Source organism: Dama dama, chromosome 4, assembly GCF_033118175.1.
Source record: "Dama dama isolate Ldn47 chromosome 4, ASM3311817v1, whole genome shotgun sequence".
Taxonomy (NCBI): Eukaryota; Metazoa; Chordata; class Mammalia; order Artiodactyla; family Cervidae; genus Dama; species Dama dama.
Genome location: NC_083684.1, coordinates 65,128,608 through 65,145,839, shown reverse-complemented (window position 1 = coordinate 65,145,839; position 17,232 = coordinate 65,128,608). Strand labels below are relative to the sequence as shown.

The following is a 17,232-nucleotide window of genomic DNA, read 5'->3' as shown; positions in this document are numbered from 1 at the left end:
CCTACACACTAAGCATTACTCTAAAGACGTCACACGGGTGAACTTGTCATCAACATAACAGCACGTTAGAAAAAGAGTCCACCTTACTGGGGAGAAAACTCTGTCACTAAGAAATCGCTCAGATCAAACAGTTAAGAAATGAGGCAACAGCACCAGAGCTCAGGTGGTTGGCAGAGACAACTGAACCTAAAGAATCAACCAGTTAACGACCAGAGAAGGAAAGAGCATCCACAGAGAGTTCCCTGAGGATACCTGAAACAAGTTCAAGGAAGCTGAAATACATTATAAGAGCATAAATGGTCATGATATAGGGTCATACCCTCTCCCATCACAACCCACACAATGTCAATAATCTTACTACAATTTACACCATTCATGTGATGATGCACAAAATCTTAATGCCATGAAATACACTTAAGATAACAACTGAAACTGCTACAAAGCAAACACCATATGAGATGATGTTTTTTTTAATAAAACCATGGAGCTACATATCCATGCATTCATTCATGCATGTGTAAACAAACAATTGCTTGAAACAAGAGAAGTTATCTTTTTTTTCCTTTCATTCTATCAAAATTCATTCGGTGTCAGCTTTGCGCCTCAAACTTGAAATACAGCAGTGAACATGACGGAGCTTACAATCTAGCAGCCAGCCAACAAATTTCATCCACGATTTTAATGTTACTATCAAAATAAGTGCTCTGACACAGGCCCAGTGCTAAGACAAGATTAAACAGAAAGTCCTAACCTACACTGAGAAATCAGTCAAGGTCTGTGTGAGGAAGAAACACTTAGGATTGGCAAGGTGGGAAACGGAAGATTGTTGCAAGCAGAGAGAATAGCCTGAGTGCCAGCTCTGAGGCAGGAATATATTTACTGAACAGAAAGTCAGCCACTGTGAGGGGAACACAGGAAATGTAAATGTGGTGATGCCAGGCAGAAGCTAATTTATGCAAGAGCTATGGATTTAGGACTTTATTCCAAAAGCTACTGGAAGTCACTGAAGAATCTGCAAGAGGAAATTTAGACGCTTAGATTTGTTTTTCAGAGCTCAATCTGCTGTGCGTGAAAGTTGTGTTTACCTGCTTACTCATGCCAGACTCTGCAACCCTGCTGACAGCAGCCCACCAGCTCCTCGATCCATGGAATGCTCCAGGCAAGAATGTTGGAGTGCATTCCCATTCTATTCTTTCATTTTACTTCTTCATTCAGTACCTTTGTCAACAAAGTAAGCTTTTTCAAAGCTTACTTATTTTGCTTATGTTGGGTCTTCATTGTTGTGAGTGCGCTTTCTCTAGGTGCAGCTGCAGTGGCCAGGCTTCTCACTGCAATGGCTTCTCTTGTTTTGGAGCACAGGCTCTAGAGAGTGCGGGCTTCCGTACTTATGGCTCTCGGGCTCTAGATCACAGGCTCAGTAGTTGTGGCCCATGGGCTTAGCTGCTCTGAGGCATCTTCCCGGACCTGGGATGGAACCCGTGCACCGTACCTTGGCAGGCACATTCTTAGCCACTGTACTTACTACCAGTGAACTCCTCAACATTACCGTATTCTAGTTAAAAAATAAAATAAAATAAAAAGTAATACAAGCAGAAAATAACATACAGAAGATTTCTTCCAATCTCTATAAAATACCTGTATTTAAAAATATGTGGGCCTCCCTACGGGTAAGTGGTAAAAAATCCACTGGGCAATGCAAGAGATGTGGGTTGTTTGCCTGGTCTGAGATCCCACATGTTGAGGGGCAACTAAGCCCTTGAGTCTCAATTCCTAAGCCAGAGCTCTAGAGCCCAGGAGGTGAAACTTTTAGGGGAAGCATGCTGATTGAAACCGCCCACCCTGGCCAGGCACCATAGTAACTATTTGCATGAGTTGTTTTATGACAGGCGATCCTGATACGGAATACGGAGCTAATAAGCCACCACCAACCTCAAGAGTTCGGGAAAGGTTGAAAGGAGACACTGCGTGTCAGTCCAGTTCCCAGAATCCCTCTCGCTAGCATCCATCTTGGCTGAGCGATGCGTGTGGCACCAGGAAAGACTCTGAATTAGAATGATCGGCCAAAGACCACCCGGAAACTAATCTCATCACCATAAAACCCAGGACTGCAAGCCACGCAGCAGGGCAGTTCTCCTGGTTTCCCTGACCCTCCTGCTCTCCGCCCGGGTGCCCTTTCCAATAAAATCTCTTGCTTTGTCAGCACATGTGTCTCCTTGGACAATTCATTTCCAAGTGTTAGACAAGAGCCCAGTTTCAGGCCCTGGAAGGGGTCCCCCTTCCTGCAACAAAAGTACTGAAGCCAGCGCGCTCGAGACCCTGTGCTGCAAGACAAGGGAAGCCACTGCAGTGACAAGCGTGCGCACCACAACCAGAGAGCGGCCACCACTCGCCAGAGCCAGGGAAGGGACACGGAAGCAATGCAGATACAGTCAGGAAATAAATCTATTTTAAAACTCATAATGTGATTTTTATCAATTTTAGGTGTGTACTTATTAACAAAATCCAAAATTTATTACTTTATTCCATTAAGAAAATACTGAATCAGTGAGAGGGTAACAGGCAGGAAGGCCAGGGGTCTCCAAATGGAGGAAGTAGGCTGCAAGTGTCAGACATTTTTATCTCTTTTAAACCGCAGGAGGAAACAAATTTGGGATATTTTTTCCCCCTTCTCTATACAAATTTAAAAGGCGCTTTCTCTTAAAATACTTTGTTGCCATAACAACACCTGGTTTCACCTGAAGCTAACTATTCTCAAACCTTGAGTTAACCAATGCATTTTTCTTATGGAAATATTTGTCTTAAGCTATGTTAATGTACTATGCATTTACCCCAGATTCCCCCTAATGCCTGAGAACCTATATGACAAACCAGTATGTTACACGCAGATATTGTTCCCCTAATCTATGCAAATGAAACTATTTGTATGGTAATCTGCCCTTCTACAAGATTCAAGTCAAGATTTTTGGCCTGAGATGAATCATCTAGTGTCAAGATTACCCCAAAATGCATATTATGGATGAGCGGCCTTGTGCCATTCTGAGTTTTAAGACATTCCTTTCTTTCATTAACAGATTGCTAGTGACTATATGGAGAAGGAAATGGCAACCCACTCCATATTCTTGCCTGGAAAATCCCATGGACTGAGAATCCTGGTATGCTACAGCCCATGGGGTCGCAAAGAGTTGGACACGACTGAGTGACTTCACTTCAGTGACTATATAACATCCAGCTGAAGACTAGGAGGCGGGTACTCTTTCTTCCCACTTCTCATGTCTATTGCAGAAGATCTCTCTATCTCCTTTATACTTTAATAAAACTTTATGACACGAAAGTTCTGAGCGATCAAGCCTTGTCTCTAGACCCAGATTGAATTCTTCTCCTCCGGAGGCCATGAATCCCGGCGTCTTTTCATTCACCAACAACCTTTCATCAAGATTAGTAAAGTTGGAGAATTCCCTCATGCGCCAGTGGTTAAGATCCCTCACTTCCACCGCAGGGTTTCAGGTTCGATCCCTATTCAGCGAACTGAGACCCTGGAAGCTGCGTCATGTGGTCAAAAAAGAAAGAAAAAAAATTAGTAAACCTGATTTTACAGTTTAAATTAGACGGTATAACAAAACACTCCCTAGCTCTGACATCTCTTTATGAACGCTCCGTTCCATTCCCAAACATTTAAGTTTTCAAGGAATGCTCATTTAGTTCTAAATGTTCAATAAAAAGTCAGAACTGATTTCCACCCATGGATCTCAGGTGTCGGGGGCATTCCCTCCTCCACTCTCTGGCTGTCCGTAAATGGGCGAGTCTACCACCATCTCTCCTCCAGTACCCTTCTGCTCACACGGGGCACCCTGGGTTGGTCTGGGTACCTGTGGGCCTTGTGGTCCACCATGGCCAGCTAGGCCTGCAAAGGCTGACCTCCCCTCCAGTGGTCTCTGAGTGGACAAAGATACAACCATCATTTCAGCCCTTTGTGTATTTCTCTGGGAGCGTTCAGCCTTTTCAACCATGTCCCTATTATCAAGAACTGAATAAGCCACTTGGACCAAATCGCTCATAGGGGTCTGAGGACCAGCAGTTGCTGTTTGAATCTCGCTCCTGATGTCTGTGGCAGGGTAGGCTATGAAATGCATAGCCAAAAGGGCCTGTCCCTCGAGGGGGAAGGCATCCACACTCATATATATATTGTCTATGCTCTTTGTTGCTGTGTGGGCTTTTCTCAGCATGGGCTTCTCACTGCAGTGGCTTCTCTTGTTTCAGAACACAGGCTCTAGGGCCTGGGCTTTGGTAGTTTCAGCTCCCGGGCTTAACTGCTCCATGACACATGAGATCTCCCTGGATCAGGGATGGAGCCCATGTGCCCTGCATGGCACGTGGATTCTTTCCCAGTGAGCCACCAGAAAAGCCCCTGCTATATTTTTTAAAACCTTCTATCAACCTCTCATGAAATGCTTTCCGATCTTCATCTCACCCCTGTTGTACTACCTGCACTTCTTCATAAGTGACAGATTTTACTCTACGTGTCTTCATAACCTCTGTTAATCAACCATGTAGTCTCGGGTCTGCCTCAGGGACAGCGGCGGTGCCCCCTGCCCGCCGTGTGGCCCTCTTGGGCTCGGGCTGCCACTGGGTCAGCACGGACCCTAGCTGCCTGTGGGAGAGTAAAGTCTGCAAGTCTCCCTTTGGATGAGATCAAAAGATCCCATTAACTGGGTAACCTCGGTCCTGGAAAGTTCAGTTCTCAGAAGAATGTATCCATCTATCTTCTGCTGACTTAGATGGACAAGGAGAAAGGCGGAGAAAGATGGACATGGAGAAAGATGGACATGAAGAAAGGTGCTTCTCACAGAGGCGGAGCCATGGGGCAGTTGGTCCGAAACTTACACGCTGCAGGTGCTGTCTGGGCTGAGATTTGGCCCCTTGGGTAACTCGGGGTACAGAGAAGCAGCTCCTGAATATAGTGGGCAGTCTCCTCACCCTTGGGTTCCGTTGACTCTGGGCTAGTGGCCTTGGTTGGAGCAGCGGCTGAGACAGGCTTTGCCGCTCACATCCCTCGAGCAGTAGTTAGCTATCCAGAAGTCACAGTCCTGTGTCGCATTTCACTGTGCAGTTTAGTCAGGATTTGTGCTTACAGCTCTAGATGCTATCCCTTCCGAGTAGTCTCAGCCAGGTGTGAGTGGCTGAGAAACTGTCCCAGTGGAATAGTACAGAGGGTGTGTCCAGTGCCATTGACAGGGAGCTTTCAGGAGCTAGTCTAGATGCAAATTGGAAGTAAAGGGTCAGGGGAGGAGGGAAAATCCTGGAAGTTGATTCCCTTCAGTATCCTTGTGCAGGATGCTGAGAATACCTGATAAGAGGCATTTATCCAGCATGGACACAGATCTTTAAATGATGTGGGTTTTTTTCTATTTCTAGAAAATATAGTCCCCTGGTTATAGATTATGGGCATCTGATCTGCATCCAAAGATAGATTACACTGCTGAGCTTCAGACCCAAGCCTGGAATATCTTCCTAACAACTCAATTAAGCTTTACAAAAATATGACAAAAGCGCAATTTAAAAAGTGAGTTTTAGACAGTAGATACTGATCTCAGCCAAACTAAAATTTAATATCTATTAAAACACTATTCCTTTCTTCTTAAATCACCCTAATTTTCCCAAATGTAGCCAAGATAAGATTAATTTGTTTGTAAAATGAATCTGGTTAATTGACAACATAGGCTTGTAAAATTTGTCCAGGAAAGTGAGTGTCTTGATCACTAAAAATTGTACAAAGCATACCCCAAGTGTAAACCAGATTTTAAAAATATGTATTTATTTAATTTGGCTGTGCTGGGTCTGCACTGCTGCTCGGACTTTCTCTATTTGCTGCAGGCAGGGGCTACTGTTTGCTGAGGTGCCCTGGCTTCTCACTGTGGTGGCTTCTCTTCTGCAGAGCACGGGCTCTAGGGCGCACGGGCTTCAGTAGTCCTGGCTCCTGGGCTCTAGAGCACAGGCTCAGTAGTTGGGTCGCAGGGGCTTACTTGCTTCACAGCATGTGGGATCTTCTCAGATCATGGATCGAACCCACGTCTCCTGCATTGGTAAGGGGATTCTTTACTGCCGGGCGTCCAGGAAAGTCCATGAGTTAATTTTCTTGCTGACAAAGTTTACAACAAATATACTTACTGACATTGAGTAAACCTGGGCACCATAAAAACGTGCTTAATAGTGATGTTTCACACCGAGGAAGCCAGATCTGAAAGACACGTGAACCCCTTGGTCATCACAGCACTGTTTATAATAGCCAGGACATGGAGACAACCTAGATGCCCATCAGCAGACGAATGGATGAGGAAGCTACGCTACATATACACAGTGGAATATTACTCGGCCATTAAAAAGAATACATATGAATCAGTTCTAATGAGATGGATGAAACTGGAGCCATTATACAGAGTGAAGTAAGCCATAAACATAAACAACAATACAGAATACTAACTGATATGTGTGGAATTTTAAAAGATGGTAGCGATAACCGTATATGCAGGACCGAAAAAGAGACACAGAAGTATATAACAGACTTTTGGACTCTGTGGGAGAAGGCGAGGGTGGGATGATCTGAGAGAATAGCATTGAAACATGTATATTATCAAGTGTGAAACAGATCCCCAGCCCAGGTTGTATGCATGAGACAAGTGCTCAGGGCTGGTGCACTGGGAAGACCCAGAGGGATGGGATGGGGAGGGAGGTGGGAGGGGGCATCAGGATGGGGAACACATGTAAATCCATGGCTGATTCATGTCAATGTATGGCAAAAACCACTACAATACTGTAAAGTGATTAGCCTCCAACTAATAAAAATAAATGAAAAAAAAGTGATGTGTTTAAATGACATGTCTCTGTTAAATAACAAGCAAACAACAAACTTTAATGCCAGATGTTAATTTAATACTAAATGTTTCTTGAGTCATATGAATCTGAAATCCATTTAGCTTAGTTTCTGTTATATTTAGAAATGTTTACTTTGTAAGCACTTTTTAAAAAGGCAGTTAAATAGAGCTCACCTACAAATTAACCTGAGCAATACATATATCGCAATAGAGATCTCATAGTTCCATTTTAAAGCCTAGTCATAAAACAAGCATTGCAATGCAAAGCTCACCAGCTTAGAGATCTTTGAGGACTTCCCTGGTGGTCCAGTAACTAAGACTCCATGCTTCAAATGCAGGGGGCCCAGGTTTCCTTCCGGGACAGGAAACTAAATCCCACTTGCCACAACTAAGAGTCAGTGAAGCCAAATAAATCAGGGTTAGACTTAGAACATAGCAGAAAAGTCCCCAAATTAAGAAGGTAGATTGTCAGATCCTGTGAGCAGCACTCAGACAGTAAAATTTCTTCCTTCTCACATACCACCTACCCTGTCTCCTGCGCTAGCAACAAGATCCTTTCTGTGTCTCTAGACATCTATACCATCTTTCTATGGCAGCCTGTGCTGACTGGAAAAAAAAAAAAAAGATAGGACACTTGTGAGGATTACAAGCAGAGGGGGAGAGGATGCCGACCTGAGTAATTAGTGGGCTACAGTTTTATAATAAAAGGAGAAGTGGGGAGGGGGAGAGTGTCCTTATCTGTCTCTTCTGCTTCCTCTTCTTGAGTTGTTGTTCAGTTGCTCAAGTTGTGTCCGACTCTTTGCGACCCCGTGGACTGCAGCACACCAGGCTTCCCTGTCCTTCACCATCTCCCAGAGCTTGCTCAAACTCATGCCCATTAAGTCAGTGATGCCATCCAACCATCTCATCCTCTGCCCCCTTCTCCTCCTGCCTTCAATCTTTCCCAGCATCAGGGTCTTTTATGATGAGTCAGTTCTTTGCATCAGGTGGCCAAAATATTGAAGCTTCAGCTTCAGTCCTTCCAATGAATATTCCAGGTTGATCTGCTTTAAGATTGACTGGTTTGGTCTCCTTGCTGTCCTAGGGACTCTCAAGAGTGAACATCTCAAGAGTCTTCTCTGACACCATCACTCAAAAGCATCAATTCTTCAAGTCTCAGCCTTCTTTATGGCCCAACTCTCACATCCATACATGAGTACTGTAAAAACCATAGCTTTGACTAGACAAACTTTGTGAGCAAAGTAGTGTCTGTTCTTTTTAATATGCTGTCTATGTTGGTCATAGTTTTTCTTCCAAGGAGCAAGTGTCTTTTAATTTCATGGCTGCAGTCACCTTCTGCAGTGATTCTGGAGCCTAAGAAAATAAAGTCTCTCACAGTTTCCATTGTTTCCCCATCTATTTGCCATGAAGTGATGGGACCGGATGCCATGATCTTAGTTTTTGAATGCTGAATTTTTTTTTTTCAATGTTGAATTTTAAGCCAGCTTTTTACTCTTTCACTTCAGTTTCTCTGCACTTTCTGCCTTAAGGGTGGTGTCACTTATTGATGTTTCTTCCAGCAATCTTGATTCCAGCTTGGGCTTCATCCAGCCTGGTATTTTGCATGATGTACTCTGAAGCTAAGGAAAATAAGCAGAGTGACCATATACAGCCTTGACATACTCCTTTGTACTCCTTTCTCAATTTGGAACCAGTCCATTGTTCCATGTTTCATTCTAACTGTTGCTTCTTGACCTGCCTACAGATTTCTTGGGAAGCAGGTAAGGTGGTCTGGTATTCCCATCTCTTTAAGAATTTTCCAAAATTTGTTGTGATCCACACAGTAAAAGGCTTTAGTGCAGTCAGTGACGCAGAAATAGATGTTTTTCTGACATTCTCTTGCTTTTTGGATGTTAGCAAGTTGATCTCTGGCTCCTCTGCCTTTTCTAAATCCAGCTTGTATGTCTGGAAGTTCTTGGTTCATGTACTGTTGAAGCCTAGCTTGGAGAATTTTGAGCATTACTTTGCTAGCAGCAACACTATGAAAAGGCAGAAAGATATGACACTGAAAGCTGAACTCCCCAGGTTGGTAGATGCCCAGTGTGCTACTGGAAGAGAGCAGAGAAATACCTCCAAAGGTGTGAAGAGGCCGAGCCAAAGCGAAAACAACGCCCAGTTAGGGATGTCTCTGGTGGTGGAAGTAAAGTCCAATGCTGTAAAGAACAGTATTGCGTAGGAACCTGGAATGTTAGGTCCATGAATCAAGGTAAATGGGAAGTGATCAAAGAGGAGATGGCAAGAGTGAACATCAACTTTCTAGGAATCAGTGACCTAAAATGGACCAGAATGGGTGAATTTAATCCAGGTGACCATCATATTTACTACTGTGGGCAAGAATCCCTTAGAAGAAATGGAGTAGCTATCATAGTCAACAAAAGAGTCCAAAATGCACTACTTGGATGCAGTCTCAAAAACGACACAATGATCTCTGTTCGTTTCCAAGGCAAACCATTCAATACCACAGTAATCCAAGTCTATGCCCCAAGCACTAATGCCAAAGAAGCTGAAGTTGAACATTTCTATGAAGACCTACAGATTTCAGAGAACTAACACCAAAAAAAGATGTCCTTTTCATCATAGGGGACTGGAATGCCAAAGTAGGAAGTCAAGAGATACCTGGAGTAACAGGCAAGTCTGGCCTTGGAGTACAGATTGAAGAAGGCAACAAACAGTTGCCAACTAACAGAGCAAAGCTAACATTTTGTTAAGAGAACACACTGGTCATGGCAAACACCTGTCAGCTACAAGTGGCATTTACCAAGAGCAATGCCAGTGACTGAGCAACAAAGGCATTTGCCACCTGCCTCTACGGAGACTGAACCCCATGCTGCTATAGCTGCTGACCTTCAACAACTGTGGAGTGAGGCACTCCATGCTCCAGGGAATCCGGTGAGACAGGTCTTTAGATAGCTGGTTTTTTTCCCCTAATGTTTCTAGGAACAGATTTTATGGTCTCAATCATTGCATCTCCTCCTATCTAGACAAGCACTAAATCCTTTTATGGTGACACCATATCCTCATGGCTAACAAAAAACCTTTTGTACAATAAGTGCTTCATGTTATCGAACTTCCTGTTCACCAAAACCTTCTATACTGACCTTCCCCACTGCCGCTTTGAAGCAGTCTCTCAGAGCTATCTGAGATGCCACCTCCCGGGCTACAGTCCTCATTTTGCCCTCATTTTGTTTGATGCCATCCTAAAATGTTCTCTCTAAGAAAGCAAAGGTTTTAGAAATTATCACTGGTATCTATGCTCACCAATCTAAAAAATGCTAATATAAAAGTCAGTTCTTGGCAGTCAAGGTGTCCTCCCGGGGGAGGCAGCATGGCTCAAGCATTCGTGAACAGCAACATCCAATCTGGGAAGGTGGTTGTGTTCATCAAGCCCACCTGCCCCTACGGCAGAAGGACTCAGGAGCTCCTCAGCCAACTGCCCTTCAAACAAGGGCGTTTGGAATTTGTCAACATCACAGCCAACGGCGACACCAATGAGATTCAAGATTACTTGCAACAGCTCACAGGAGCCAGAATGGTACCTCCGGTCTTCATCGGTAAAGAGTGCATAGGTGGATGCACTGATCTAGTAACTATGCATGAGAGAGGGGAACTGTTGACACGGCTAAAGCAAATTGGAGCTCTGCAATAATTACAGAGCAGATCCAGGCTGATATCCCCCTTGAAGACTGGGTGGCACTGCCGATAATGCCGGCAGTTCCTGGACGATGGACCTGGGGAAACTTTACCCAGTTACAGCAACTGTTTACTTAAAATTCTGAAATATGTTAATCTCAGTAAAAAGGGACGGGCATTTTGGGAGGCCAAAAACAGCTTCTTCTGATTCAGTATTAAAAATGGACGAACTTGTAAAAAAAAAAAAAAAAAAAGTGATAAGGTTTGTGAAAAGTGAGCCATGAGAAGTGAGCTTTGTACATGGTTTAAAATAAGTGTAAAATAAATTTAATTAAGTTTGCCTTTTAATAATGTAAAACTTATTTAGCTTTGAGTTTCACTTTTCTGTCTGTTGCAAAACTTGACTTTAGCTTTTCTGTCTATTAAGATGACACCTTTCTTCAGATGGTGAACTGCCTTTGATAACAGATTTAAGTTTCTTTATCTCTTAAATGATTTGTTCTGAAATCTTTTATTGTTACTTTGGCTATATGAAGAATGATTGTTTCACAATGACCTATAATCCTATCTGACCGAGTGTTCTAAACCTTTTTGATACTTGTTGACAAAACTTCCTAAGTCATTGTAATGAAGAACTTTATTTCTAGCTAACTTTGCCATGCTTCAGAGGGCCCCTGAAATACCCCAAAGAGACATGTTACACTAACTAGGCTGATTTTCTATACATAATGACATGGGAAGTATTGTCAAGTGAGTAATAAGTCTCAGGTTCTATTGTATGGTAAATGTTACTAATACAGATATCATAGAAACTACATGGTGTTCCTAAAACTCTGATATGTTTGGGTAAAATGTTATCAGGCATAATTCTAGTTACTACCTCAAAATATTGTCATAGCACTAATCAAGTTTCTCAAAAATACTTGCTCTTCGAGAAGATTTATAGAAAGGAGTTTCAGGTAAATATCAAGTTTCTGAACTGGGTAAGGATTCTAATGAAAAACCTGATGACTTCACAAAGCTTAACAGAAGGACTGAAGAATATGCTTATAACTTTTACGGTTTGCATCTGAAAAATCACTTGCTTGAATATGTGTTTTCCAGGTGTAAGGAAAAAGAACCTTCCCCTGAAAGTAATTATGACAGTAATTTGGTAAAATTATATTTTATACACAAATAGAAACGTTTCTCTTTTCTCCCTATCTGAACCCTTCTGGAATGCAAAAGTAGGAAATCCAGAAACACCTGGAGTAACAGGCAAATTTTGCCTTGGAGTACAGAATGAAGCAGGGCAAAGGCTAACAGAGTTCTGCCAAGAGAACGCACTGGTCATAGCAAACACCCTCTTCCAACAACACAAGAGAAGACTCTACACACGGACATCACCAGATGGTCAACACCAAAATCAGATTGATTATATCCTTTGCAGCCAAAGATGGAGAAGCTCTATACAGTCAGCAAAAACAAGACCAGGGGCGGACTGTGGATCAGATCATGAACTGCTTATTACCAAATTCAGACTGAAATTGAAGAAAGTAGGGAAAACCACTAGACCAATCAGGTATGACCTAAATCAAATCCCTTATGACTATACAGTGGAGGTGAGAAATAGATTTAAGGGACTAGATCTGATAGACAGAGTGCCTGATGAACTATGGATGGGGATTCGTGACACTGTACAGGAGACAGGAATCAAGGCCATCCCCAAGAAAAAGAAATGCAAAAAAGCAAAATGGCCGTCTGAGGAGGCCTTACAAATAGCTGTGAAAAAAAAAGTGAAAAGCAAAGGAGAAAACGAAAGATATACCCATTTGAATGCAGAGTTCCAAAGCATAGCAAGGAGACATAAGAAAGCCTTCCTCAGTGATCAATGCAAAGAAACAGAGGAAAACAACAGAATGGAAAAGACTAGAGATCTCTTCAAGAAAATTAGAGATACCAAGGGAACATTTCATGCAAAGATGGGGTCAATAAAGGACAGAAATGGTATGGACCTAACAGAAGCAGAAGATATTAAGAAGAGGTGGCAAGAATACACAGAAGAACTGTACAAAAAAGATCTTCACGACCCAGATAGTCAAGAAGGTGTGATCACTCACACTCACCTGGAGCCAGACATCCTGGAATGTGAAGTCAGGTGGGCCTTAGGAAGCATTACTACGAACAAACCTAGTGGAAGCAATGGAATTCCAGCTGAGCGGTTTCAAATCCTAAAAGATGATGCTGTGAAAGTGCTGCACTCAATATGTCAGCAAATTTGGAAAACTCAGCAGTGGCCACAGGACTGGAAAAAGTTAGTTTTCATTCCAATCCCAAAGAAAGGTAATGCCAACGAATGCTCAAACTACCCCACAGTTGCACTCATCTCACACACTAGTAAAGTAATGCTCAAAATTCTCTAAGCCAGCCTTCAGCAATATGTGAACGGTGAACTTCCAGATGTTCAAGCTGGTTTTAGAAAAGGCAGAGGAACCAGAGATCAAATTGCCAACATCCACTAGATCATCAAAAAGCAAGAGAGTTCCAGAAAAACATCTATTTCTGTTTTATTGAGTATGCCAAACCTTTGACTGTGTGGCTCTCAATAAACTGTGGAAAATTCTGAAAGAGATGAGAATAGCAGACTACCTGACCTGCCTTTTTTAGCTAGATTACAAACTGCTATTTCCCATACTGTAATCAGAGAAGAAGCCAAAAATCAGCTAGAGAAATTACTTGCTTCTGAGAATGCAAATCAGGAATGTCAAAGAGCTATCGCTCCAACTCCTGAGACTAGGACTATTATTGATTATTTGAAGGCTTGTCACAATCTAGGATCAGAAACTCAAGAGATGCAAATGCTCGCTGAGACAATGGCTGCTGCCTTTAGAATGGGAAATGAAGGATACTTTACATGTGGAGATAAAAGCCATTTAAAAAGGGACTACCATAAGAAGGCTAATAAAAAACTTTCAAGAATCTGCCCTCACTGCCATAGAGGAATGCACTGGGCCAAAGATTGTAAATCTAAATTTGATATTGAGGGAAAACCTATTCCGGGAAACTCCAAACAGGGGACCCCTCCAGGTCCCCGACGACAAAAACCAGGGGCAAATTCTATCTTTTCCCTCAAACCCTCAACATCCGGCAGTGCTTACTGCCTTACATTTCTATTAACTCCTCTAATTATGTACGGACAGGCGGATTCAGCAGTACAGATCAGAAACAATCCTTATGGACATCATTGGTATCTGAATATGCCGGACCAAATATAAATATCAAAATTAATGGAAAAAGATTTCCTGATCTCCTAGACACTGAATCTGATATTAATATTATTTCCAAACATTTATGGCCCAAATCCTGGCCTATACAAAAAATCTCTTGCCAAGTTGTAGGAATTTCTCAAACCAAAGTACAAGAAATTTATCAAAATGTTCAAATCTACCCATATGAAGGACCAAAAGGCAAGCCTGCAACATTTAAGACCTTATGTGATAGATGCACCCCTTAATCAAATAGGAAGGGACAACTCAGATACACATTCCACATTTTTCCTAGGGGCCACTGCTCATTTAACAAACAAAGCAATTCTTAAAATAACTGGGAAGAATGATGAGCCTATTTGGACAGAACAATGGCCCCTTACAAAAGAAAAATTACAGGCTACTAAAGAACTTATAGACACACAATTAGAATTAAAACATATTGAGGAATCTTACTCTCCTTGGAACTCTCCTATTTTTGTAATAAAAAAGAAATCTAACAAATGACGTCTCTTAACAGGCCTTAGAAAGGTTAATGCATCTATGAAACCTATGGGTGCACTACAACCAGGGATCCCATCACCTACTACTATTCCTCAGAAGTGGCACATTATTAGTACTGATTTACAAGATTGGTTTTTGAATATACCTTTACCTCCTTTAGACCGAGAGAGATTCACTTTCTCTCTCCCTTTTCCTAATCACATCGGTTCTCATAAAAGATTTCAATAGAATGTGTTACCTCAAGGTATGCTTAACAGTCCTACTCTTTGTCAAAATTTTGTAGCCAAGGCTTTACATCCAATGTGACAGCAATTCTCTCATGAATATATCATTAATAATATACTGTAACTACAAAAAGGAAAAATGATATTTTTGACACTGAAAGGCCATGATGTTCTTTAGACTCCACAAAACAATGATTAAAATAAAATCTTTTTTCAAATTGCAAAACAAGTTCTTGTTACACGTGCAGTTAGGAAAAGGTTAACTTGTTCAAATACATTTTTGGAGCTCCAATTCTGGATGGGAAAAAAAAATAGGCCTAAGAAAAAACCTAAAGTTAACTCTTATCATGTCCTTGGGATACACAGCCCACTCTATTTGGGACTCCAGCCATAAACAAATTGGTGGAACTCAGAAAAAAAAAAAAAAAAATATATATATATATATCAAAAAGATATTTTAAATTTCAAGCAGAAAACTGTATGTGTCTAAGTAAAATTATCTAGGTCTCAATGTATGTCTTTGTTTTTGGATATGAAATTAATGAGCTCTATTTAAATTCAAGTTCACGTGAACTGAAAAATATTCAATATTAAATGTTTACTTAAATATAAATATAATTAATTGTTTGCTAATCCAATTAAGACAGGTCTTACATCATCAACATTATATAATAATTTTACTGTGCCTAGATTTAAGGTAAACTAAATTTGTCAACAAAAAAGTAACTATATATATATAAATATACAAATGAGATGAAAAATTTTAGATAAAGTCTATTAAAAATTGAAAGGTCTGGGCATGCCCCGGGAAAGTGCTGCAAGGCAAATTCCGGAGGCTGGCTAAACTTCCAGGGGCTGGCCCCCTGCAGCCTGGCCCAATCAGGCACCAACACAGAGCCCTCGGACACTGACCACCGGTGTAACCCGTGCTTTCTTCCTTATATGAAAAGACCTGGCCTGAATGCCTGCCCGGACTATAAAACCCCTCCCCACCCCTCATACCTTGCAGACTCCCTTTGTCTCCTCACTCACCAGCCCCCGGGAGTTCTGCCCGAGAGCGACGCTTAATAAAAGGCCTTTACCACCGGTCCTTAGAGGCGGCTTTTTTCCTCCCGCGGCGTTTTTCCTAACATCTGGCGCCCCAACGTGAGGCCCGAGGTGAGGGCCCCGGGCACTTGCCGTTGAGGCCCCCTCGAGCTCCACCGCCGCGGAAGCCTCGGACCCAGGCGGCTGACCAACCCCCCGGACGGCAGGATACGGAGTAAGTCCCTTCGGCTTTGGGGCCTGCATTCCCTGACGACCACCTCCTAGGGCCCTGTAACGAGTGCGCACTTACTGGGCCCTCCCGGTCACCAGCTGGTGGAGAGACGTCCCCAGCAGCTGAGTAGACCTCCGGCTTCGGCCTCCGGCTTCGGCCTTTCCGGTCACCAGCTGGTGGGGAGACGTCCCCAGCGGCTGAGTAGACCTCCGGCTTCGGCCTTTCCCGGGTCCCTGCGGTCGTGAGGAAGACGTTCCCCACGACTATACGGACCTCCGGCTCCCCTTGACTCGTCCGAAGACTTTCGGACAAGCGGGGGTTGCCTCCACGCCCCGTGGTCGCCATGGGATCGACAGCCTCCAAACCCGATCCCCAATACTCCACCCCCTTAGAGTGCCTGCTGGCTAACCTGCAGACTCTAGGGCTAAAGAGAGATATCCGCCCCCAGCAGCTCACTTTTCTGTGCTCACAGGCCTGGCCTCAGTATTCCCTAGATAATGGCTCACAATGGCCAGCCACAGGGACACTAGACTTTGACGTCCTCCGTGATTTAGATAATTACTGCCGGAGAACGGAAAAATGGTCTGAGGTCCCCTATGTTCAGGCCTTTTGGGCGTTGCGCTCTCGCCCCTCCCCCTCCTCTCCGGCCCCTCCTAACCCCTCCCCCTCTAACCCTACTCCGGCCTCTTTTGCTCCTGTTCCCGCCCCTGAGGCTTCACCGCCCACCCCAGATTCTCCGGCCATTAACCCTATCTTGTATCCTCCCCTTCCCCCCGTCACTCCCTTCTCGTCTCTGGTTAGCTCCCACACTCGCTCTCACAGCAACCCTCCAGGGGCCTCCCCTCCCCCTCCCCCAGCCCCGCTACTCCCCCTGCGACAAGTAGCCGGAGCTGAGGGTCTAGCCCAGGTTCACGTCCCCTTCTCTCTCCAGGACTTAGCACAGATCGAGGCCAAGCTGGGATCCTTTTCCTCCAACCCCACTCAGTACATTAAGCAGTTTACTGGTCTGACCCGCGCCTATGCCTTAACATGGCAGGACATATATGTCATCCTGGGATCTACCACCACCCCCGAAGAGAGGCAGGCCATCTGGACAGCAGCCAGGGCTCAGGCCGACCAGCGGCACTGTGCCAACCCCTCCCCCGAGCGCCCCCCGGGAGCTCAGGCAGTTCCTGACACCGACCCTGATTGGAACTACCAGGAAGGGGGTGGCGGCCAGCTGCGGGAACGCTATATGATAGAGTGTCTCCTCGATGGGATGGAAACGTCCTCTCATAAGGTTGTAAACCTCCTCAAACTAGATGAGGTGACTCAGGGGCCCGACGAAAACCCAGCCATGTTTCTTAATCGGCTGACTGAGGCCCTTGTTCAATACACCAGACTCCCCTGAGTCCCCCACTGGGGCAGCTACCTTGGCCAATCATTTTATCTCCCAATCCACACCTGACATCCGAAAAAAACTG

The 17,232-nt window shown here is 43.8% G+C and overlaps 1 protein-coding gene across 1 annotated transcript; it reads left to right on the top strand.

Annotated features, from left to right (window-relative positions):
• The first annotated feature begins 10,233 nt into the window (after positions 1-10,233).
• Positions 10,234-10,554, top strand: LOC133051781 (glutaredoxin-1-like). The gene has a single exon (XM_061136410.1). The coding sequence runs from the start codon at positions 10,234-10,236 to the stop codon at positions 10,552-10,554; it is 321 nt and encodes a 106-aa protein (XP_060992393.1).
• Positions 10,555-17,232: the final 6,678 nt, after the last annotated feature.

Bases quoted from the DNA above. Each gene is read 5' to 3' on its own strand.
- LOC133051781 (XM_061136410.1), top strand. From the start codon at position 10,234: ATGGCTCAAGCATTCGTGAACAGCAACATCCAATCTGGGAAGGTGGTT.